The 25,636-nt window shown below is 44.4% G+C and overlaps 1 protein-coding gene across 1 annotated transcript in view; it reads left to right on the forward strand.

Annotated features, from left to right (window-relative positions):
• Positions 1-678: 678 nt before the first annotated feature.
• LOC119972560 (serine/threonine-protein phosphatase 4 regulatory subunit 3) overlaps positions 679-25,636 on the forward strand; it is a 59,807-nt gene continuing 34,849 nt past the window's right edge. The window contains exons 1-6 of the mRNA XM_038809470.1: positions 679-1,184; positions 1,572-1,627; positions 1,933-2,031; positions 16,409-17,032; positions 24,735-24,812; positions 24,890-25,006. Coding sequence (XP_038665398.1) covers positions 1,043-1,184; positions 1,572-1,627; positions 1,933-2,031; positions 16,409-17,032; positions 24,735-24,812; positions 24,890-25,006 — 1,116 coding nt within the window. The 5' untranslated portion in view covers positions 679-1,042. The remainder of the gene's footprint in view (positions 1,185-1,571; positions 1,628-1,932; positions 2,032-16,408; positions 17,033-24,734; positions 24,813-24,889; positions 25,007-25,636) is intronic.

The raw sequence follows: 25,636 nt of genomic DNA on the forward strand, positions 1-25,636 counted from the left end.
CCCAAACCGTTTCAACGTCTCCCACAGGTACTCCCACTCCACCCTATCGAATGCCTTCTCCGCGTCCAGCGCTACCACTATCTCAGCCTCCCCCTCCACTGCCGGCATCATAATTACATTCAGCAATCTCCGCACGTTCGTGTTGAGCTGCCGCCCCTTCACGAACCCCGTCTGGTCCTCATGGATTACCCCTGGCACACAATCCTCTATTCTAGCTGCCAGGATCTTTGCCAGCAACTTGGCATCCACGTTCAGAAGCGAGATAGGCCTGTAGGACCCGCACTGCACGGGGTCTTTATCCCGCTTCAATATCAGGGAGATCAGAGCCTGCGACATTGTCGGGGGCAGAACCCCCCCCTCTCGCGCCTCATTAAAGGCTCGTACCAGTACCGGTCCCACCAAGTCCACATAGGTCTACATTATTTGAAGAATGCAAAAAAGTATTGAGAGATTTGGAATTTTTCCAGTCAAGCTCTCTGAACAATGCAAAAAACACGGACTCCCAAGCCTGGAGGAAAATGACAATGAACTTCGTTGGGAAGGTTAAGAGGGAAGTGTGGCCCCTTTAAAAAAATGCAAATCGGCATGGAGGCTGCTATCTCTTTAAGCGTTGGTGACGTCAGTATTTTGGAGTGGCGGCGCTCTGACCCTGCGCCTTAGAGTAGGAAACCCCGTGCGGCGATTGAATCGCCCGGATCGGGTTACAAGATGGCGGATGTTGTGCTGTGGTGAGGGGAGTCGTTGAGGGAGGAAAAGGAAGGAAGGAAGGCAGGCGGGCCTGGCCTGGCCTACCCATCCGAACATTAACGATTTCGGACCTAATGTGTTTTTCTTCCTTCTCCGCCGCATTCCTTTATTTATTTGCAGTACCATGTCGCGCCATTCTCTGCTTGTGTTTTCCATCGTTGTGAAATCGCGGCGGTGACGGTGTAGAAAAAGACGAGAAGCGAAAGGACCGAGCGCGACGGCGGTCCCCCCTCCCCCCGCCCAGTGGCAACAAAAAAAAAAGCAGGAGAGATAAAAGAAGCGGAGCGAAGGAAACATGTCGGATACGCGGAGGCGGGTGAAAGTGTACACGCTGAACGAGGACCGACAATGGGACGACCGGGGCACGGGGCATGTGTCTTCGACCTATGTCGATCGCCTGAATGGAATGTCCTTGTTGGTCCGAGCCGAGTCCGACGGTAAGAAAGAAGGGAAACAGCTTGGAGCCGGACCGTTTCACCCCTGCACTGTATGTATAGCTACGTCCCCTTTGTAAAAGGAGCAATCGGCTGGTTTTTATAAAAGCCAAATGGAGAGAGGGAGAGCCTTATTTTGCTCCGAGCCGTTGTTGTTTTCCTAGACACTAATCGTGAGTTTCCAAATGACCCCGAGTGAAAGATGAGCCAAGCGTTCGCATTGTGGCGAGGCCAGGAAAGTGTGTGAATGTGACGTGTGTGTGGAGAGAGAGAGAGAGAGGGGGGGGGGGGGGGGGAGGGGATGTGGATTTAAATTATATTTACTATAGAAGCTAGTGTGCAGGGAATGTGAACAAAATGTGTTAATTCTTTGTTTTCCGTCCCTATTAGGTTCGCTTTTATTGGAATCGAAAATCAATCCGAACACTGCGTACCAGAAGCAGCAAGTAAGCTGTGTAAAATGTTGCACACGTTGGAAAGGTTTTAAAAAAAACATTTTTAAGCATGAAGGGGGAAAAGGGAGACAACCCGAGAAAACTGTCATTTAAAATCACGTGCAGAGCTTACAGTAACTCGGTTATTTGCTCGTTTTAAATTGCACAGTAATGTGTTCGTTTACTTGATTATTTAAAAATATGGTAATGCAGAATTCAATAGTTGCGAGATTGCTCACTGCCTTTTGCATTGAGTATTTTTTAAAAAAGTTAATGCTTTGCAGATTAACAATCGCTTGTGATCTCTTGTAAAATAGGATACATTGATTGTTTGGTCAGAAGCAGACAATTACGATTTGGCACTCAGTTTCCAAGAAAAGGCTGGATGTGATGAAATCTGGGAGAAAATTTGTCAGGTACTGTATACTCTGCTAAATTAACTGGTTGAATAGATATAAGTTATGCCATTCCAATTTTAGCTTTGAGAGACAAACTGGAACTTTGCAAGTAGCTTATAGACAGGTGACATGGTGTGTGAGTCCTTTTTAACCCAGTGTATAAAATCGACATATTAAGGGAAATACATTTTGTTTCATTACTGTCTTTCATTCTCCCTTGCAAAAACTGCATTATTGGAAGATTGTTTTTCTATTGTGTAAGCAAGTATGTTTCTGATCAATGTCCATGGTGTGTTAATTGCGTTTTGACATTGAGACTGAAATTGAAAGCTTAACCTTATGTTTCTTATTGCAAGTGTTTTACCCCTCCTGTATTTTTGTATCTGTTGCTTTAAGAACTTCAGAGATTTTCAGTGATTTGACTTGTGTTTTAATTCAGATTAATTCTGCATTTATTTATATGGTTCTGCATGCATTGGTGTGATCGTTAATAAAGTAGTCAAAAATCCAGCGAACGTAAACTGAAATTCCATGATGGCCTTTTTTAGAATTTATATGGGGAAAAAAAAGGCTGGTAAACATGTTCTGGTTTAAATGTCTTTAGTCCCCCACCACTGTGCTGGCCAAGCAAATCACTAAAGTGTACTAAATCTCGAATGGCTGTGGATTTATTATTAGAGATCTTTTAGTTTGAAAGAAGCATCAGACTGCAATGAGAGATGATTATAAGAGAGGGTACCATCTCTCCTCTTCCTTCAGGTAACATCCCGAAGCTGCGCATGGTAGCATAGTGGTTAGCATTGTTGCTTCACAGCGCCAGGGTCCCAGGTTTGATTCCCGCTTGCGTCGCTCTGTGCGGAGTCTGCACGTTCTCCCCGAGTCTGCGTGGATTTCCTCCGTTTGCCCTGGTTTCCTCCCACAAGTCCTGAAAGACGTGCTTGTAGGTAAATTGGACGTTCTGAATGCTCCCTCAGTGTGCCCGAACAGGCGCCGGAGCGTGGCGACTATGGGATTTTCAGTCATTTTATTGCAGTATTAATGTAAGCCGACTTGTGGCAATAATAAATATTACTGAGTTAATGAACTCCACCCTTGTGGGCAATACCCACATCCTGAAAGAGTTTTTAAAAATAAATGTCAACCATTGCCATTCTCAACAATAACTACACTTCCAAAATACTTTGGGTGTGAAGTGCTTTGAGATGGCCAATGGTTGTGAAAAGCACTATATAAATGCAACTTTTTTTTGCTAAGAGCAAAATGTTGGAAAAGCTCAGGTCCACCAGCATCTGTGGAGAGTGAAACACTGAATGTTTTGAGTGTGTGACTCTTCCACAGAGCTGAAGACGGGTAAAATCTGATGGGGGTTTATACCAGTTTTTAAAAAATGCTCAGTATAACTCCTGACGCAATCCTGCTTGCAGATAATTGAAATCTTTAATTAATCCGTTGGATTATATACAGAATAATTTGTACATGTGCTGTGTAGCGTTTTGAGTAAGGTATTTCCATGATACAACATGAATTTTTTAAAAATGGCATTAACTCAGCAGTTTGAATTTTTATTTTCATTGGAATTTCTTTGGTATGGGAAAAATTAACTGAAAAGTCCATGGAATTTTGAGCTGAAAATGATTTAACTGTATATACTAATTTATTTCCCATGATATTGGATATGGCAAGTTATTATGGTCTCAGCTATTTATGTTGTCAACTCTCCAGTTTTTCTCTCTCTTCATTAACATCTTCAACATTTTCAGGTAGGAGGCAGTGGCTGAGATGAGAGCAAGGAGCCGTTAATGGCTGCAAGGTTACATTTCAAGTGGGATTTTCAGGGGGAATTGCCACCCATTCCCATACCATTCACTCCTTCCATCACTTGTACTTCCTTTGGCTCCATCCCTAGTTCTTTATGAGTCTGTCTATAACTTTTACCCTCACTGCCGATTCTCACTACTATCACTGCTCCACCCTCTTCTATCTGCTCATCTCCTCTACCCCTTGCTGTCGACACATCGGGAACAAATTCAGAGCATTTTGTACAATTTCTGGGAAATTGATTGTTTAATGACAAGTTCCTATTATTAACTGTGTGCATAGGAATTCATAATAGGGGAGGGGGCAGAGTTAATAAATTCCACCTCCCCATTTTGTCCTTTTCACAATAGCCTTTGTGCCCACATGTTGCTGACTGACCTATGTAAATAATCAATTTTCCTCTTACAGACTTTTAATTGCTGTTCCAGTGAATGTTTATCATTTAGGCAATAAACCATCACCTCTGGTTTAACTGGAACCAATTTGAACTGTACCTGACAACCTTCAACGAATAAAATTAAGTTATCCGGTTGCAATTCAAGTTTCATTTGCACACCATTAGCGAGGATAGATGACGATTGACACTGTCGTCTGGGTAGACCACTTAATTGTTGCCTATAGAGATCCAAATGCTTACGTTCTGAATGTAATTTTTGTTTTAATCCGAAAAGAAATTAACCTTTGCTCAACATTAAATTTCACAAAGCCATACTTCTGTAATGCTACCAACCTCATTTATGCGGTCTGTTGTTGGTCATATTTTGAAAACATTGTTTTGCATCTATATTTTAGTGGTGATCTTCTATTCAGGTCATTTTTTTTTTAAAAAAAGGCCTCATGCCGAAAAGGACTATTCTAAATCCACTCTACTCTTCAAATTTAGCTGTTAATGGCTGTGTTCTAAAGTTGGATATGTCAGTATCTATTTTATACTAATCGCGACAACTAGAAATTCTCACAAGGATCTTTTGTATTTGTCCTGTACCTATCAAATAACTTCAAGAATGTTTTGGTTTTGTCCGACCATTTCTGTTTAATGTGTTGGCATTGAAACCTCAAGGTATTCTGTAGTTATAAACAAAGTGCTTTCAAAACCAAGTAATTGAAGATTATTCAAAGCTGTTAGAATTTTAATACGGGAATTCATGTGGCCCATTACCCATATGGGCTAGGCCCACGTCCTCTCTAATCGTATTCGCCTGTCCACATTGATATTTTCTCTCTCTCTCTCTCTTTTCCCCCCCCCCCCAAAAGTATTTTAATTCCTCCTTGTATGTTGTGATTAATTTTATTTTAGCTACTGAATTTTCTAACTCCGTTACTGATACATTGACCAGTAGACATAATACTTCACTTTTGAACGTTTATTCGCCTTTAACCTCTTCCAGTGTTTTAAAATTTCTCATCTGGACAATATCCTCTCACCTTGTCATCCTAGTAAATATACATTCAAATCTACTTCTATCCATGACGTATCCACACCCCCCCCCCCCCCCGACTTTTTTGGACTTGAGCGCGGAACTGGAAAGCAATAGTACTCAGGCACATGACCCATAAAGAATTGTATGGACCTAAGAAGCCGGAGGGACAGTAAACAGCAGAAGAGGTGGTCGAGTAAGGGCACAGTGGAGGCTGGAGTTCAGAACAAGGTGCCGACAGCCCAGCCCACAATGGAGTAGCTGCTGCAGACTATGCAGGAGGGCTTTTTGGCTCTCAAGTGTGACAACTTGGAGCCGCTAAAGAAGTCGATAGACCGGATGGAACAAAGGCTGGATGATCAGGCTGAGAAGCTCCAGCAGTTGGAGAAGTCAGTGGAGGAGCAGGCTGACTCTCAAACGGTGGCGGATGTGGCGATTCGGAGGTTGAGGGACCAGCAAAAAGTGCTTCTGGAAAGCCTGGCGGACCTGGACAACAGATCTTGCCGGCAGAACGTGAGAATCGTGGGCCTCCCGGAGGGGGCAGAGGGGCTGGGGGCTGCCGTGTATGTGGAGGGTATGTTTCAGAAGTTGCTGGGGAACAAGATGTTCCCACGCCCGCCGCTGGTGGACAAGGCACACAGAGTGCAGGTGAGGCAACCGCGACGAGGGGGTCCCCCACGAGCAATGGTGGTATGCATTCACAGGTACCTGGACAAGGAACGGGTGCTGCAATGGGCAAAGAGCACAGGAAGCTGTACTTGGGACAATGCCACCCTGCGTGTTTACCAAGATTTGAGCGCTGAGGTGGCCAGGAGGAGGGGAGGCTACAGGCAGGTGAAGGAGATGCTGTATAAAAACAAGGTGAAATTCGGGCTGCTTTTTCCCACGCGACTGTGGGTTACGTATGAGGGTCAGCATCACTATTTCAAGGAACCCGAAGAGGCGATGGACTTTGTTAAGAAGCAAGGGCTGGCCCGGAGCTGAGGGCGTTTGGACTCTGGTTAGAACTTTTAAGTATATGTGGTGTCTCTCCCGTTTTGAAAATTGCCTGTATGTTTGTGTCCATCTTTGTCGTTTCTTTTTTCGAACTTTTTAGGGGGTTGGAAGGTAGTAGGGATGTGGGTTTTTTTTTTGTGTGGTTTACCTGAATGTTTCCTTTTTGGGCTCTTTGGTTAGTTGGAGCTTGGCTGGGGGGAAAATAATAAAGAAAACAGTTAAAAGGGTTGGGTTAAGATGGATGCTTCTGGGTAACTTTGTGCAATCTTTCTCTGTGTCTGTAGGGGAAGGACTGAGTGCCTTTTTTTCTTATCTTTTTTTTGTCTTTAACTTGAATTGTGCTATTGTGGGGGTTGTTTATTACTTGTATAGACTGTTTGCTTAAGTAGGGCTGATCTGGGGAAGTGGTATGGATGGGTCGGAGGAGGGGTGACTGGGAACAATGGGTGGGAGACGCACTGGCGCCGAGGCTGGGAGCCCCAGGCTAGCTGAGTGGGGCTAGTCAATGGAAGCAGAGGTGGGGGGTGTGCATATAGTTAGATTAGAGCAGGGGTTAGGTAATAGGATGGTGTTGCTAGACCCACCTAGGCTGATCACCTGGAATGTTAGAGGGTTAAACGGGCCAGCGAAGAAGGCGCGTGTGTTTGCGCATCTGCAGGTTCTGGAGGCGGACGTAGTCATGCTGCAGGAGATGCACCGGAAAGTGGCAGACCAGATTAGGTTATGGAAGGGCTGGGTCAATTAGGTCTTTCATTCAGGGCTTGATTCTAAGACGATCCTGATTTATAAAAGGGTACAATTTGAGGCGGAGGGCGCAGTCGTGGATGGGGGTGGCAGGTTTGTTATGGTGAGGGGTAAGCTCGAAGGGGTGAGAGTTGTCCTGGTCAGTGTGTATGCCCCTAATTGGGGTAATGTGGATTTTATTAGGAGGATGCTAGGGAAGATCCCCGACTTGGACTCGCGTAAACTGATCATGGGCGGGGACTTTAATGCAGTCCCATACCCGAGCCTGGACTGGTCATGTTCAAGAACGGGCGGGTTGCCAGCGGTGGCAAACGAACTGAGAGGGTTTATGGAGCAAACAGGGGGGCAGATCCGTGGAGATTTAGCCGGCCGACGGCGAGCAAGTTCTCTTACTACTCCCACGTCCACAAGGTGTATTCCCGAATTGACTACTTTGTTGTGAGTAGGGACCTGCTGGCCGGTATGGTGGGGGCAAAATACTCGGCAATTGCCATATCGGACAACTGGGTAGACCTGCAGTTTTGTAAGGACAGCTTTCAGCGCCCACCATGGAGGCTGGAAGTTGGATTACTCGCGGACGAGGTGATGTGTGAGAGGCTGAGGAAATGCATGCAGAATTACCTGCAGGTGAACGATACTGGAGAAGTCTCGGCAGCGGTGCTCTGGGAGGGGTTGAAGGCAGTGGTGAGAGGGGAGCTGATTTCAATCCGGGTGTGCAGGGACAGGACAGACAGCGCAGAGATGGACCGACTGATTAAGGAAATTCTACGGATGGACAGGAGTTACGAGGAATCCCCAAGGCCAGAGTTACTCAGGAAACGACAGAGGCTGCAGGCTGAATTTGGGGTGCTGACGACAGGCAAGGCTGCAGAGCAGTTCAGAAAGGTAAAAGGCTCAATTTATGAGCATGGGGAGAAGGCCAGTAGAATGCTTGCGCAACAACTAAGGAAGAGGGAAGCGGCTAGGGAAATAGGGAGGGTAGTGGATGGGGAGGATAATCTAGTGGATGACCCGGCAGGGCTGAACAAGGTCTTTAGGGACTTTTATAGAGGTATTGGGGGGCCTGAAGGTCATGCAGTCGTGTAAAGCCCCGGGGCCGGACCGGTATCCAGTGGAGTTTTACAAAAAATTTGCCGGGATAGTGGGGCCGGTGCTGGTCAGGGTCTTTAACGAGGCAAGAGACAGAGGGAGTTTGCCCCCGACTATGTCGCAGGCCACCATCTCGCTTATTCTGAAACGGGATAAGGACCCGGAGGCTTGTGGGTCATACAGGCCGATCTCTTTGATCAACATAGACGCCAAGTTACTGGGCCAAGATCTTGGCGACCAGAATTGAGGACCGTGTACCGGATGTAATTGTGAAGGACCAAACCGGATTTGTAAAGGGGAGGCAGCTGGTGGCCAACCTAAGAAGGCTGCTCAACGTGATTATGATGCACCCGGGGAGTAGGAACGTAGAGATAGTGGTAGCCATGGATGCTGAAAAGGCTTTTGACCCGGTCGAGTGGGAATATCTGTGGGAGGTACTAGGATGGTTCGGGGCGGGGTTCATCGACTGGGTTAGGCTATTATATCAGGCCCCGGGGGCGAGTGTAAGGACAAACAGGACGACATCGGACTACTTTAGACTGCACCGTGGGACAAGACCGGGCTGCCCTCTCTCCCCACTGCTGTTTGTGCTGGCCATGGAACCGCTGGCAATTGCACTGAGCTAGGGGCTGGAAAGGGCTGGTCCGGAGGGGGGCTGGAACTTAGAGTCTCGTTATATGCAGATGATCTGCTGTTTTTTTTATATATATATATATATAATGGTGGGGATGGATGGTATTATGGAAATCCTGAGGGAATTTGGCTGGGTCTCAGGATATAAATTGAACATGGCTAAGAGCGAGATGTTTGTAATTCAGACGAGGGGGCAGGAGAGTAGGCTGAAGGGGTTGCTGTCCAGGCTAGTGGGGGAGAGTTTCCAATATTTGGGGATTCTGGTGGAATGGGACTGGGGCAGGTTGCATAAACTCAACCTGTCCCGACTGGTGGAACGAGTGAGGGAGGAGGTCCGGAGGTGGGATATGCTCCCGCTGTCATTGGTGGGGAGGGTGCAGACTGTTAAGATGAGAAATCTCCCGCGGTTCTTGTTTGTTTTTCAGTGTCTCCCCATCCTTATCCCACGGTCCTTCTTTAAGAGGCTGAATAAAATTATTCTGGGATTTGTATGGGCAGGGAAGTTCCTGCGGGTGAAGAGGGTGATGCTTGAAAGGAACAGAGTAGGAGAGGGGCTGGCGTTGCCAAACTTCAGCAACTGTTACTGGGCAGCCAACATATCGATGATAACAAAATCGATGGTGGGTGTGGGGTCGGTTTGGGAGCGGATGGCGGCTGCATCCTGCAGGGGCACGAGCTTAGCAGCCCTGGTCACAGCGCCTCTGCCGCTTCCGCCGGCACAGTACTCCACCAGTCCAATAGAGGTGGCGGCTCTTCGAATCTGGGGCCAGTGGAGGAGGCATGTAGGGGAGGTAAGAGGTAAGAGCATCGGTGTGGACCCCAATCTTCGGCAACCACCGATTTGCTCTGGGGAACATTGTCCGGGGGGGGGGGGGGGGGGGGGGGGGGGGGATTGTGAGGATGGGGGATCTGTTCCTGGAAGGGAGCTTTCTGTGCATGAGGGTGCTGGAGGAGAAGTTTGGGCTGGCGAGAGGGAATGACGTTAGATACTTTCAGGTGCGGGATTTTGTACGCAGACTGGTGCCGTCCTTCCCACGTCTCCCGCCAAAGGGGAGGCAGGACAGGTTAGTTTCTAGGGGAGAGGTGGGGGAGGGTACAGTCTCAGATGTCTAAAAGGAACTAATGGGAGTTGAGGATACGCAGACCGAGGACCTGAAGTTTAATTGGGAAGAGGAGCTCGTGGTGGGGGGGGGGGGGGGGAAGGTTGTTCACCAGGCCCACATGACAGGGGCCCGGATGAGCAGACACGGGCTGGAGGACAAGTGTGCTAGATGTGCCGGAGGGCCGGATAACCATGTCCACATATTCTGATCATGCCCTAAACTCGGGGGTATTGGCAGGGATTCACAGATGTCATGTCCCGGGTATTGAAAACTGGGGTGGTAATGAGCGCTGAGCTTTGGGGTTTCGGAGGACCCGAGAGGGAGGATGACGTTCTGGCCTTTGCTTCCCTGTATCCCGGCGACGAATACTGTCAGCATGGAGGGACTCAAAGCCCCCGAGGGCTGAGGTATGACTATCTGATATGGCGAGCATTCTTGGCCTGGACAAAGTCAAGTTCGTCTTGAGAGGTTCGCTATTAGGGTTCGCCCGAAGGTGGCAGAGGAATAAGCGTCAGCAGGTGGAGGGAGGCCGGGGGGAGGGGCTAGAGTAGAGTAGGGGGATATTGAGGCAGATCCATGCGTGAACAGAGCCGTGGTTTGCACTGTTTAATTTGTGTCTTGACTTTTTTTTGTACTGTACAATGTCACTTTTTCTATATGCCTAAAATACCTCAAAATTGTTTGTCTTTAAAAACAGAGAGGTTAATTGAATGGATTTTATAATCAATTTTTCTTTATGTTGAAGGTACTAGTTATACATGAGGTTCCATGAGTGCTCCTGTCTTATTTGAATAATGTACTGGAAATGGCAGGGGTGAAATCGCAATGAAAACTAACTTTCATTACTTTTAAAAAGAATCTGATGATTGAGCATTAGTATTTTTCACTTTAAATTCTCATGCTTTTTGAGGGGGTAGGACATTATGATTTTGAGGTGTACCATGTGGGTAACAATGGTTGACCTTGATATATTGCAAGTTTTATAGCTAAACACGATAGTAGTCACGTTAAGGGGTGTACATTATGTCATATTATCTTAATGTTAAAATGGGTTATAATTGGAATCCTAATAAATACCTTCTGAATCTGAGTTGGGATCTGCAGATGAATTGGAGCAAACATACCTGATATTAGATGCATATAATTCAAAAGTTTTGCGAACATCAGTCAGACTTCATACATAATGCTGTTCAATTGTTTGTTTTAAGCAATCTTCTCAAAGATGAAGACGAGTAATAATAACCCTGTGATATTGTCTGACCTCTAAATAACAAGTAAGCAAGGAAGTTGATTCTACACTTTCAACATCAACTGAAGTATTTTTTCCAATTCTGGGCACTGCACTTGAGGAACGATGTGAAGGCTTTAGAGACGGTGCACAGAAATCTTGAGTGTTTCCAGGGATGAGGGACTTGAGTTGTATTGGTAGGTTGCGGAAACTAGGTTTTCCTTGAGTAAGAGATTTAAGAGCTGTTCAAAATCTTGTCTAGACAGAAAATATAAGGAATACTGTGCCCATTGATGTAAGTGCTAAGAACCAAAGAGACCAATTGCCGATTTAAGGTGACTGGCAAAAGAACCAAAGGCGTCATGAAAAACTTTAAGAAGTCTTACAACACCAGGTTAAAGTCCAACATGTTTGTTTCAAACACTAGCTTTCGGGGCACTGCTTCCTCAGATGCTCCGGAAGCTAGTGTTTGAAACGAACATGTTGGACTTTAACCTGGTGTTCTAAAACTTCTTACTGTGCTCACCCAGTCCAATGGCGGCATCTCCATATCATGAAAAACTTTCACACAGCGAGTGGTCAGGATCTAGAATACTTTGCCTGATGGTGAAAGATCCAATTATGGGTTTCAAAAAGGAATTGGATAAGCACCTGAAGAGAAATTTGCAGGGCTAATGAGGAGTGGTACTAGCTGAATTCTTGCAGAGAGCTGACATGAACACTACGTGGCTAAATGGCCACTTCCTGTGCTGTAATGATTTTGACCGCCTCCCAAGTTAGTGGAGTTGGCAAATATGCAACAAACATAGTTTGATATGTCGATTATTGTGAAGAGTAAAATTTGGGCGCTAAGAACAGATTGCAATATATTTTGAGGAAAAACATTCTTAATGGAATAGTAGAACGACTAAATCTTGAAAGGGAAAATTGTAGTTGTAGAAGGGCATATGGCATTCTGGTTTACACATGGGGCTGTCGGTGCAACAGTAGAAGAGCATTGGAGGTGTACAGATAAACTTAGCTTTACAAGTTGATGTGTGAAATAAGTCTTGGGATTCAGGGTAAGTAGTGAAAAGTATCCACTTGTCAATGAAAGAACCGTATGCTTGAAGAAAATTAGACGGAATTTATAAACCCACAATTATTGTGATATGCAGTGCTTTGGTATGCGTTTCAGTAGAAGTAGAGTTGATGGCAACATTAAGCAGGAAATAAATATTTGATAATTGTATTGGAGAATGCCAGGAAAGAAGAGATACAGGGTTAACAGTAGGTAACTGATGCTACTGTGCGTCGAGGGGCTGTGTGTGGGGTACAGAGAGGGTGTGTGCGTGCAAAGAGATGGGAATGTGTGTGCGCAGCAGGTGTGGGTGTGTGAGAGGTGCGGGGTGTGTGGGGGGGGGGGGGGGGAGATATGAAGAGGGTGTGTGCGTTCAAAGAGATGGGAATGTGTGTGTGGAGAGGCGCAAGGGTGTGGGGGGGGGGTGTGGAGAGGTGGGGGGGATACGGCGAGGGTGTGTGCGTGCGAAGAGGTGCAGCGGGTGTGTGGAGAGGTGGGGGTGATAAGGCGAGGGTGTGTGCGTGCGAAGAGGTGCAGCAGGTGTGGAGAGGTGCGGGGGGGGGATGCGGGATGTGGGGGGGTGCGTGGAGAGGTGTGGGATGTGGTGTGCGTAGAGGTGTGGGGGGGGTGCGCGGAGAGGTGTGGGGTGGTGTGCGGGGGGGTTGTGGGGAGAGGTGCGGGGGGGTACGGAGAGGGTGTGTGCGTGCAAAGAGATGAAGCAGGTGTGGGCGTGTATGGAGAGGTGCGGCGGGGGTTATGTGTGCGGAGAGGTGCAGGATGTGGGGTGGTGTGCGGAGAGGTGCAGGATGTGGGGTGGTGTGCGGGGAGGTGCAAGGGGGATGTGTGGAGAGGTGGGATACGGAGAGGGTGTGTGCGTGCAAAGAGATGCAGCAGGTGTGGGCGTGTGGAGAGGTACGGGGGGGGGGGGGGGGGGGGGGAGTGTGTGTGGAGGTGCAGGGGGATGTGTGAGAGATACGGTGTGTGTGTGTGGAGAGGTGGGGGTGGATACGGAGAGGGTGTGTGCGTGCAAAGAGATGCAGCGGGTGTGTGGAGAGGTACGGGGGGGGGGAGGTGTGCGGAGAGGTGGTGTGGTGTGCGGAGAGATGTGGGGTGTGTGTGGGGGGGAGATGGGGAGGGTATGCGTGTGTTTGGGGGGGGGAGAAGATGGGCAGTGTGTGCGTGTGGTGGGGAGAGATGGGGGTGCGTAGGGGGATTACGACCAGATTACTACCTGTTTTTGCTTCCAAAGTGAATAACCTAACATTTATTCAAATTATACTGCATCTCCCCACTCGTCCAACCTGTCCAGATCATGCTGTCGGATCTGTGCATCCTCGTCACAGTTCACCCTCCCACCCAACTTGGTATCATCTGCAAACTTCGAGAGGTTACGTTTTGTTCCTTCATCCAAATCATTAATATATATTGTGAATAGCTGGGGTCCCAGCACCGATCCCTGTGGTACTGCCTGCCAATTTGATGTAACTGTCTGCAGGATTGATTCAGTTTACAACTGACAGCTTTTTATTATGTGCCTTTAAATTATTTTTATAATGCTTTGTCCTACTGATAGTACCATTTTCATGAGCTGTTTAAGAATCTTACAGATTTAAATTTAAAATTTTCAAAGTATTTTACAAAGTTTTTGTTAGATCCGTATATTCAATGTTTGGGTGTGATACTTTTTTTAAAAAAAAACATTTCTTTATTCTCCTTTTTCACATTTTCTCCCAAATTTACACCCAACCACAAACAATAATCAGTACCAAATATATCAATCCCCATATCAATAACAATCCCATCCTCCCACCGATGCCCAAACATTCGCCCACATGTTCACATAAACAAATGACAAAAAGGAATCAAGGATCACCCATAGCCATTATTAACACTTCCGCCCCCCCAACTAATGTTCGATGTTATCCAGTTCTTGAAAGTGCATAATGAATAATGCCCATGAATTGTGGAACTCCTCCATCCTTCCCCTCCGTTCAAACTTAATCTTCTCAAGAGTCAAGAATTCCAACAGGTCCCCTGCCACACCAGGGTGGAGAGGTTGCTCTCCAACCCATCAGGATCCACCTTCGGGCGATCAACGAAGCGAAGGCTACAACATCTGCCTCCGCACTCGTTTCCAACCCTGGCCTGTTCGACACTCCGAATATGGCCATCCGGGGACCCGGGTCCAGTTTCACGTGCACCACTTTAGAAATTACCCTAAAAATCTCCTTCCAGTAATCCTCTAGCTTTGGACAGGACCAAAACATATGAACGTGATTAGCGCCCCCCCCCCCCCGCAACGTTCACACACATCTCCTCCTCCTTCAAAGAATCGGCTCGCCCTCGTGAGGTGCGCTCTGTGTACTAGCTGTATCAGCCCCAACCTCACACCAGAACCACCCCTCCATATTCTCTCACAACTCTTCCTCCCACGGTGCCTTCTCTTACAAAATAGCCCCGTAAACCGCTGACACTACCCCCTGCTCCAGTCCCCCCTTTTGTCAGCACCTCCTCCAGCAATGTGGAGGCTGGCTCCACCAAGAAGCCCTGTATCTCCTTTCTGGCAAAATCTCGAACCTGCATGTATCTAAACATTTCCCCCTGCTCCAGCCCATACTTGTTTGTGTGTGATACTTATGTGAGGTAATTTATGTCAAACATCTTTACCATGACCATTTATTTAAGTAGTAACTAGATACTGTAATATAGAAGATGATAATGAAATCAGAAGCCACCACCACTGTACCCAAGTTTTGTGAAGAAAATTGAAATTGCCTAAAGTATAGTAATTTACCAAGTGAGGGCAGTGTTGGTTTCCAATGTAAAACCAATCCATGTTCGTGTCTAGTTTCTAGTGTTATTGGTACTGATGTTGGCTGATATGTTCTCGTTCATTAAATCTATGAAATTGTTAATTAACTGATGCAATATTTTCATGATATTGCCATGTACAAAAGACATCTAGAAACCATTTTTGTTTTCAAAGTGATTGGATGCAATGGTTCATGAATTCTTTTTTTAATATAAATTTGGAGTACCCAATTATTTTAGCGTGGCCAATGCACCTAACCTGCACATCTTTGGGTTGTGGCCCGGGCCGAGATCGAACTTGGATCCTCAGCGTCATAGGCAGCAGTGCTAACCATTGCGCCACCGTGGTGCCCAAAGTTAATATCTCCCTTTCCGCTCACTCGTGTTTGTATACTCCTTTCCTTATTCTCTCTCTTACTCGCTTTCATTCCTGCGTGTTGTTGCATGCCTGCTCTCAGTGGGGCTCGCCCCCGCCAGCCTATTAGTTATGATTTAGTTTTTCCATTCAAATGGCATGGGAGAAAATAGCTGTGGACGCTTATTTGTTACGCTGTGTGTTAGTGCCCTTCCTGTATCCCTGTTCTACCAGTTTCCTTCTCATTCAATGAAGGGTTTAAAACCTAATATAGATGTAATTTTATTCTATGAAGGATCTTAGTTTTGAAAAGGAATGATTTTGTTTAGTTCAAAGTTCACCTGTTAAATTTAAATTGTTGTTCACAAGTGTAGGGGGTCACAAAAATGCTGAACATGGAGCAGTAATGGATAGAGCTGTGGAATAGAGGATATGGGATTCAGCCCTCCCAATTCTGGTTGGTCTTAATGTGAGCAATATCCCTTTGGTCCTGAAGCTGATTGGGGAGTAACATGAGCATTCAGTGATAGTAACCTGAATTTCATAGTGGTTGGCTGAAAGGGACATTGCAGAAGATCTTAAAGTTGACCACTTCTGAGCATTAGAGGTAAGACTCTATGCAACCTTTTTTGAGAGAAGAGTGGGTGGCAACAAGACTAGTTGATTTCCTGTACTTCCTGCTGTCATGTTTTTGGTCACAGCTTTGCCACATTTTGCTATTGTAAACTATAATCAGCTGTCATGGTGTTGCATGCTCTAGCCAGTCAGCTTTTGTGGACCAATTTTCAGAAGTATCTCGATTCTGTAACCAAGCTTGTCTTTGCTAATTGACCATGGGCAATTTATTAGTTAAATAAATGCATAAGATAGCAAGCTTTTGTCCCCTGGTTAATAGTGAACATCTGGAAATGGTGTGCATATCAGCTGCTGTTTTTGCATTTTGCGAAATTGCACCCCATATGTAAAGAAAAAATTAAGAATGCTAAATATCTAACAACCGATGCACAATTAGGACTAACTGTTCCTAGGCATTTTTTCCAGCAGGTTTGCAGTGAGCAGTAGATCAATATTAAATGTGTTTAACTTGCAGGTTGCAGTAGCAGAATAAGTTTCAAATGAACCCTTTATTGGCATTCACAGGTGCAGGGACGAGACCCGTCACTAGATATCACACAGGACATCATTGATGAGTCTGAAGAAGAGCGATTTGAAGAAATGCCTGAAACTACTCATACAGTTGATCTTCCACCATGTGAACTAAACAAACTGGAAGAGATTGCCGACTTGGTAACCTCAGTTCTCTCCTCTCCTATCCGCAGAGAGAAGTTAGCACTGGCTTTGGAAAATGAGGGTTACATTAAAAAACTGTTGCAGCTATTCCAAGTTTGTGAGGACCTGGAGAACACAGAAGGTCTACATCATTTGTATGAAATTATCAGAGGCATTTTGTTCCTCAATAAAGCAGCACTGTTTGAAGTGATGTTTTCAGATGAGTGCATTATGGACGTGGTAGGGTGTTTGGAGTATGATCCTTCCTTACCTCATCCCAGAAAGCACAGAGAATTTTTGACAAAAACAGCCAAATTTAAAGAGGTTATACCTATCACAGACACTGAACTGAAACAAAAAATTCACCAAACATACCGGGTGCAGTATATCCAGGATATCATTTTACCCACCCCATCTGTATTTGAGGAGAATTTTTTATCCACGCTAACATCATTTATATTCTTCAACAAAGTGGAGATTGTTAGTATGTTGCAGGTGAGTTACTTTTATGAAGATATTAACATTAATTTGATTTACAGATTTAGTTGCTAAAACATTTTGGATAGATTAAACCCTGCTCTCCAATTCAGGAAATCTTGGGGTTTCCCTCTTGTGTAAATGAATTTCTACACTTTGGCAATGACAGATGATCATACAATACAAGAGGCACTTTATTTTTTCTGTTCTTGTGTTCTTTGAGTGATTAATCCCTGGTTGAGATGTGTTTACATTAGTTTTCCCTGACCAATTATAGTCTATCCCAGCAACATTGCTGATTGCTCGTAACAAAACTGGTAAAGGTTTTACAATGGAGAATGGAAATTTTTGTTCCAGTAGCCTGACTTAAGGTGCATTTGCATTACACCCTGCTGGGAGGGTAGATAGCTGAAACATTAAAATTTTCCTTTTCTCTACAGATGCTGACCGACCTATGTGATTTCTGTTTTTAAAAGATTTTTATTTCAGATTTCCAGCATTTTCTATTTTTTCCTATTTTACTTGGCCTGGATGAAACATTAATTTTCTTTTCCAGGAACAAGTTTACTTGCATTTATGTGACTTCTCCATATTGTTAAATCTTGTTTCCTACTGATGCTAATGTCTGGCCTATCTCAGTGTTTACATTGATTTTCAGGTAGTTTTAAAAGTGTAGATGGTTGAAGGAATCTCCAACCACCTTTAAACATGGGTTGATTGGCTTTACACTCCATATATTCAAATGGAAATAATGAACTTTCCTCTTCCCAGGGCGTGGAGTGTCTCCATTTTGATGAAGATACTGGTTGGACCCTGATTTTATATTTACACTGCAGATTCAGTGTAGCTGAAAAGCAGAAATTGATGCTATAGCTTAATGAGGGTGAGCAGGAAGGACTTGGTGCAATAGAGACAACTGCATTTTGGAGATGTTTTGAAGAGGATGTGAGGGGAACATGAAGGGGATTAGAGTAATCATGTCTACGGGATGGCTATAACCAACTGTTTTACTGGTGGAGGAAGAAATATCTTTTAATCTATGTACATAGTCAAAATGTAGAGAGGAAACAATGGCTGGCAAGCAAGCAGATTTTATGTTGGGGGTTCAAACAACAGCTTTTTTTCCTGGCAAGGTGGAGATGAGTCTCAATTTTCCATGACTATAGAAGTTGTGGCAGGATTAAGCTGGTGGAGAGAGGGAAATTAGACTAATTGTTAGCATACACATGGAACACCATAGATCCATTCAACAGTAAACCAGCTGACACTGATCATGTGAAATGCGGAAATGGGTAGCACAGTGGTTAACACTGCTGCTTCACAGCTGCAGGGTTCCAGGTTCCATTCCCGGCTTGAGTCGCTGTCTGTGCGAAGTCTGCACGTTCTCCCCGTGTCTGCGTGGGTTTCCTCCCAGTCCAAAGATGTGCAGGTTAGGTGGATTGGCCATACTAAATTGCCCATAGTGTTCAAAAAAGTTAGGTGGGGTTACCGAGTTGTGGGGATAGGGTGGAGGTGTGGGCTTCAGTGGGTTGGTATTTCCAGTGCGGACTCGATGGGCCAAATGGCCTCAAATTCTGTCTCTGTCTCAGGGCACCACATAAAGAAGTCAAAAAATGACCCCATACAGTCTCCTTAAGGCAGTGTTTTTCAAACTTTTTACCTGGCGACCCACTTTTGCCAACTTTATTTTCGAACAGGATCACATTAAGGCAGCAAAAAGTTTCCCAAAGAGAAAACGGGAAGAAAGATCAGATGATCTTTGGGGATTATTTTTGGCAACCTGTTTTCAAACACCCGAGACCCACACTTTGAAAAACACAGCTTTAAGGTTCTCACTCAGTGCTACTTCCCTGGAATGAAATGAAGGCAAAGGAGTAAGTGGGTGGAAAGCAGTGACCCAATACAATAAGAGGGGCAAGTTTTAAAAGAAAAATTGAGTGTCCTAAATTTATGAAGCTAAAAAGAAGGCGACATTTACCTGCAAACTAAGCTCACGTAAGGATGGCTGTCAGAAAATTTAAAATAGTCGCAGCATCATTCAGTGAACAAGCCGTGGAACTTCATGCGGAGTCAAAGCAGTTATAAAATATTCAAGTTTGATCAATTGAACTATTAATTCTAGGTTTGTATTAAGAACTTCAATCATAACAGGAATATATTAATGCATATTTCAATCTCGTGAAGGTGTGTAGAGGGAGGAGAAATTTCCATCGCAGCTTGCGCCTGGACATGAAACTCAGCTACTGTCACTAGGAGAGTGTGCTTTGTTGCTGGTTGCTTGATGGAGCCATGTGGATTGAAAGAAGTGGGGATGGGATACAGCAAGCCAGGCGTGAGGGAACAGTGAGGCCAGAATCTCCATTGATTGCAATGAATTTGCACTGGCTTTCAGGCACAGTGGCTTTGTAATGAAGAGGCCCGTGTGGCCCTACAGCTCTATTGTTGCTGTAAGACTGTTGGAAAGGGCAGGCTGCCAACTAACTTTCTGAAGTGAGACTGCTGAGCAAATTGGGTGGGGAGCAGATTTGAAAAATGGCTGTGTCAGGAGAGAGTTTTTGAGATAGTGGTCTGTATGTGGTGGGGGAACTGATTACAAAGTGTGTGGAGGGGGCAGGGGGGAAGAGTCTCTTGTCAGGGAATATTGAGAGCTTGGCTGAAATCTGCATGAGTACGTAAAATAACATTTTTTTTATTTTTTAAAAAATAAATTTAGAATATCCAATTCATTTTTTCCAATTAAGGGGCAATTTAACATGGCCAATCCACCTAACCTGCACATCTTTGGGTTGTGGGGGTGAAACCCACGCAGACACGGGGAGAATGTGCAAACTCCTCACAGACAGTGACCCAGGGCCGGGATTCGAACCCGGGTCCTCAGCGCCGTAGGCAGCAACGCTAACCACTGTGCCACCGTGCCGCCCGTAAAATAACATTTTTACCAAGCGCTTGGAAAAACATATAATATTTATAAATGTCAATATGCAATGTTACAATGCTACCTTTTGCTGCTGCTTTTGTTGGGTAGTAATTTTAAATATATTTGTTCATGGGATATGTGTGTTGCTGGCAATGCCAACATTTGCCCATGCCTATTGCCCTTGAGAAGGTGCTGGAGAGGTCTTTGCTTCGCATATACATAATCCAGCACCGTCATGTTCTATTATTAGTACTTGCGTCATTCTAAATACTTTAACTATGTTGAAATGCTGATTTTATACATATACATTGGTCCATAGTCTTTTTGGTAATAGAAGATAAAGGGGGAAACTAAAGTTTCTACCTACTTGGAAATCTAATAATTCCACCCACTTGAAGTGACCTAGAAATGTTTACATTTCACTACAGATCCCAAGTGCTGCGATTACATGATTACTTGTCTCAGAATATTGAGCTGCACTCTGCCCTGTGTTTATATTGGAATTTTCTAGGGAAGACATTCAAAGTAGGAATAATTTTGTGAAAACTTGCCTTTTGATGTAAAGTTTTTGGCTGACAGCAAATGGTTTATGAATAAACCATTGACCAGACCACATCATCCAAAGCACGTTGGCAGTCAAAGAACCACACCATAGACCACACTGCACAGGAGAGGCCATTTGGCCCATCCTGTCTGGCAACCAATTAATCCCACAACCCTTGTTACCCTGTAGCCGTACAAATTTCCCTTTCAAGTATGTAATTAAATTCCCTTTTGTAGGTTACTATTGAACCTTTTGCATTTCCAGTCATAACTCCCATTAAAAACTTGATGTGGAGATGCTGGCATTGGACTGGGGTGAGCACAGTAAGAAGTCTTACAACACCAGGTTAAAGTCCCAACAGATTTGTTTCAAATCACTAGCTTTCGGAGCACAGCTCCTTCCTCGGGTGAATGAAGAGGTGGGTTCCAGAAACATAGGTATAGACAAAGTCAATGATGCAAGACGATACTTTGAATGCGAGTCTTTTCAGGTAATTAAGTCTTTACAGGCCTAGACGGAGCAACTGGAGAGAGGGATAATTACAGGTTAAAGAGGTGTGAATTGTCTCAAGCCAGGACAGTTGGTCAGATTTCGCAAGCCCAGGCGATGGGGGGGGGGGGGGGGGGGGGGGGGGGGGGGGGGGGGGGGAGGAATGTAATGCAACATGAATCCAAGGTCCCGATTGAGGCCGTACTCGTGTGCGGAACTTGGCTACACGTTTCTGCTCTGCGATTCCGCGTTGTCGCGCGTCCTGAAGGCCGCCTTTGAGGCTGCTTACCCGAAGATCAGAGGCTGAATGCCCTTGACTGCTGAAGTGTTCCCCGACTGGAAGGGAACATTTCTGCCTGGCGATTGTTGCGCGATGTCCGTTCATCCATTGTCACAGCGTCTGCATGATCTCGCCAATGTACCACGCTTCGGAACATCCTTTCCTGCAGCTAATGAGGTAGACAACGTTGGCCAAGTTGAAGATGATCTCTTCAAGCACTTATTGAAGTACATATGTGGCAAACGATTAATATATTTGCTGTGCACTTCTAAGCAGAATACTTGATTATTAACATGTCACCTCTGTGAGTTATTCAGTTTGGCATTGCTATCAGAATACCGGTTTCTTTCGCAATGACGTAGAGTAGGCACCATAAAGCTGTGTGACTGGTGTATTTATCCACCTAAGTTTTAAATGGAACTGTCAGTTCCTTTATTTGCAGAATTGGAAGTGAAGTATCTGTTGATTTAGAAAAACACTTTCCGTGAATACAGTCGCTATTAAAGTTGCGTTCAATCAGTCATACTCTCATTAATTTCAGACCCTATTTTTTGCAAGAGGATTGAAAACCATCCATAATATCTTTTTGTTTCTCCTATGGATCATTGTCAATTATGAACTTATTCACCTTTCTTTAGAGGTGGACTTCAGTTCAAAATTGCAAATCAATTCAATTACCAACTAATAGATTTGAATAAATATAGTATAACAGTTGGTACTTATGGAAATCTACAATGTCATATATTCTGTCAAATTGATAATTCTGACAATGACCACAATGTGTTGTCGTCCTCCTGCCTTTTTGTGGAACCTCAGCTTGATCTATATAATTGCCGTTGTATGCAGTTTAACTATTTTAATCATAGAGCATCTACCCTGCTTTTAATCCTCCTCCTCCTCCTCCTCCACCCCCTCTAGCACAAATATCAGCTAATTCCACTTCTAATGCAACTCTTGTCTGCATTTACACTGCTGAATACCTTTGCCTTCACCTCCAGTGCCCACCTTAACTCACTGTCCACTTACCCTCTACAAACTCCAGATAAGTGGCTAGCTATTTAGGGCCGATGAGAAATTTCTTTACTCATGGTTGTGAATTTTGAAATTATCTACACCAGAGGGCTGAGGATGCCCTTGTTTGAGCATGTTCAAGATTGTTAGTTGTTTGGGTACTGAGGGCGTCATGGATATCGGCAAGAGTATGGACTTGAGGTAGAATATCTCCCACAATCTTTCTGAATGATAGAGCAGGCATTTAGGGCTGTGTAGCCTACTCATGATTGTTACTATATCATCTGAAATTATCTGGCATGCATCCAGTCTGCATCAAATGTTGCTTACTCTTGTGTGTTTTTCTAAATAGCTGTTATCTTTAACCCAATAAGAAAAGAAACATTGCTGAATCTAGTTCTAAATAAGTAAGTTGAGAGAGTAAACACCACAACATAGTTATTTTAGACTTTAAAAATTTTTCTCTCCGACCTTCAGATTCTGGACTAGAAAGATGCTTGTAAAAGTGCACGGTGAAAAGACATTAGTCCAGGAAAGTTGGTAAATAAGATCAAACTCAAATAGAGAAATATAAACAGGAGGTGATTAGGATGCAGATAAAATTTTAAAAAGGCATATTTGGAAAAAGCACGTAGAGTAAATAATTTGTACGGACAGGGCCAAATAGATGAAGGAATCATAGAAAGAATCAGTCCAAAGATGTGCGGGTTAGGTGGATTGGCCATGCTAAATTGCCCGTAGTGTCCTAAAAAGTAAGGTTAAGGGGGGGTTGTTGGGTTACGGGTATAGGGTGGATACGTGGGTTTGAGTAGGGTGATCATTGCTCGGCACAACATGAAGGGCCTGTTCTGTGCTGTACTGTACTGTTCTATGTAGATGTAAATTGAACACTTTGCCTCAGATTTTCAGTGTGTGTAAATGAATGGGTATAAGAAGAGGACTTGTACATTTGATATCCAGAAGGAGTACTGTAAAAATTGACGCCATGTTCCGACAGCATGCATCTTCCATAAGCTGCAGTAGTCAGATCAGAAAATAAGAGGTTCTGATGATTTATTCCAAACTCCTTGGACTTGTAAATTTTGATAGAGCATTAATTGGTTTCTATTGTCAGACTTTAACTGTGGTGGGTAAACGTCTAGCAGCCGTAATGTAGACTAGTTAATTAAGGACAGCTGGCATGGATTTGGAAAAGCTAAACTGCGTCTGACAAATTCAGTAGAGTTCCCGAAATAAATTAGATTTTTGATGGGGAAATGCCTTCTGCATATATGCATAGGAACTTTATAATTTGATTTAATTCATTTGTGTGTATGATTTCTCTGGCTAAAATAAATGCATGTAATATTAAAGAGAATGCAGCTGGCAAGTCTAATTTAAGGACACGAGTGGTGGCTAAGTAGTGAGATGTAAGCAGTGATGTACTGCAAGAGTCAATTTTATTTTTAGATTCATTCTTGGTATGTGGGTATCTCTGGTTGGGCCAGCATTTGTTGCCTATCCCTAATTGCCCTTGAACTGAGTGGCTTGCTAGGCCACTCCAGTGGGGGCAGTGGCAGTTAAGAGTCAACTGCATCGCTGTGTGGGTCTGGAGACACATGTAGGCCAGACTGGGTAAGGACAGCAGATTTCCTCCCCTGGGTGTTAATAAACCAGATGGGTTTTTACAACAACCGTCACTGCTTTTATAGTCATCGTTAGACTTCTAATTCCAGATTTTCTATTGAATTCAAATTTCACCATCTGCCATGGTGAGATTCAAACCCGGGACCCGAGAGTATTAACCTGGGTCACTCGATTTCTTGTCCAGTGACAATACCACTACGCTATCAACTCCCCAAAGTGTCTCCCAGGCGTTGACGAGATGTTGCATTCCTTGAGGTAAATCTTTAGAGTGTCTTTGAATCGCTTCCTTTGTCCTCTTTGGAAGCCTTCCTTGAGCTAGGCAAAGAAGATTAGCTTTGGCAGTCAGGACCCGTGTGACATCCACAACACACGGCTAGACTAAGGGAGTTGGTTTTGGACGCTCATGGCCTCTGGGCTGGTGCTCTTGGCTCCTTCAAACACACAATGTTAATATGGCCATCCTCTCAGCTGATGCAGAGAATACTTCTCCGGCAGCGTTGATGGTACCACTCCAGGGCCTTAAGGTTACTTCTGTACGTAGTCCAGATTTCTGAGATTGAGAGGTGTACATGGGCGGCCAAATTGCTTGACTTTCCAAGTAGCCTATGTTGCATTGAAACATGTAAAGAGCAATGTTTTTCATTAAGTTGCTTTGGAGGTGCTGAGAGATTGATGTGGTTAAAAAGAAGTATTAAGAGATTCGACATTCTCTAAATGGTGACCTGTAATGGAGCTAAAATAATTGACTTATTTTTGTGTTTTTGAACTTTTGCAAGCCAATCCTATACGGGCAAATTATACATATTTCAAATGTGGTAACATTGAAATACTGAAACATGCTATTTTGATACAGGAAGATGAGAAATTTTTGACAGAACTCTTTGCACAGTTAACAGATGAAGCAACAGATGATGACAAACGACGTGAATTAGTAAGTTACTTGTTCAGCTTCAAAAGTTGTGCATTTGCAAATAATGGCATATCTCACACACTTTTTCTGAAACACAGGTGAACTTCTTTAAGGAATTTTGTGCATTTTCTCAAACACTGCAACCTCAGAACCGCGATGCATTCTTCAAGACACTGGCAAATTTAGGAATTCTTCCCGCCCTAGAAATAGTTCTGGTAAGAATCAACTTTTCCTTTTTAGTAGATATCCATTTAATTTACATTGTAGCTGAACATTTATTTCCAAATTCTCTTTTAAATTTGCGCATCCACTCAATTGCTATTCGGGTGTTGTCTGACCACAAGAACATCATTAGGCCAAGTCTGTAGTTGTTATGCAGCAAAATGGCCCTCATGGTTTCATGTGAGAATTAATGGTGCCCATATTTGATGGTTGGATCCACAAATGCTGAACCAAGCAAAAAACAGACTGAATTTCTTATTATCTGATCCTCAGTTGTCAACTCCATCTGCAAGATCATCATGCATAATAAAAGTGTTACAGAAGGGCAATATTTGTCTATGGGACTTCATATGGTATCTTTCAGAGAAGGAAGCATTTAGCAGCTGAAGCTTATCCTGCTGATTTGTGTGATCCACAAGTTTATTCTTCACCTTGCATGTGCCTCCATTTTCTACTGATATTTCTAATCTTCCAGCAGCCAGTTCAGGGCAACTCGGTGACATTTTACTGGAGGGTGGTTTTGCAGCCTCCAAGATGTTGCTCCTTTTGTTGCACTAAAACCTTGACAGCTTGAAAGGGAGCAGTGTTATCCATGTTTCTGTTGTACCTGTGAGTAGTTGGAC

The sequence above is a fragment of the Scyliorhinus canicula genome, chromosome 1 (genome assembly GCF_902713615.1).
Source record: "Scyliorhinus canicula chromosome 1, sScyCan1.1, whole genome shotgun sequence".
Taxonomy (NCBI): Eukaryota; Metazoa; Chordata; class Chondrichthyes; order Carcharhiniformes; family Scyliorhinidae; genus Scyliorhinus; species Scyliorhinus canicula.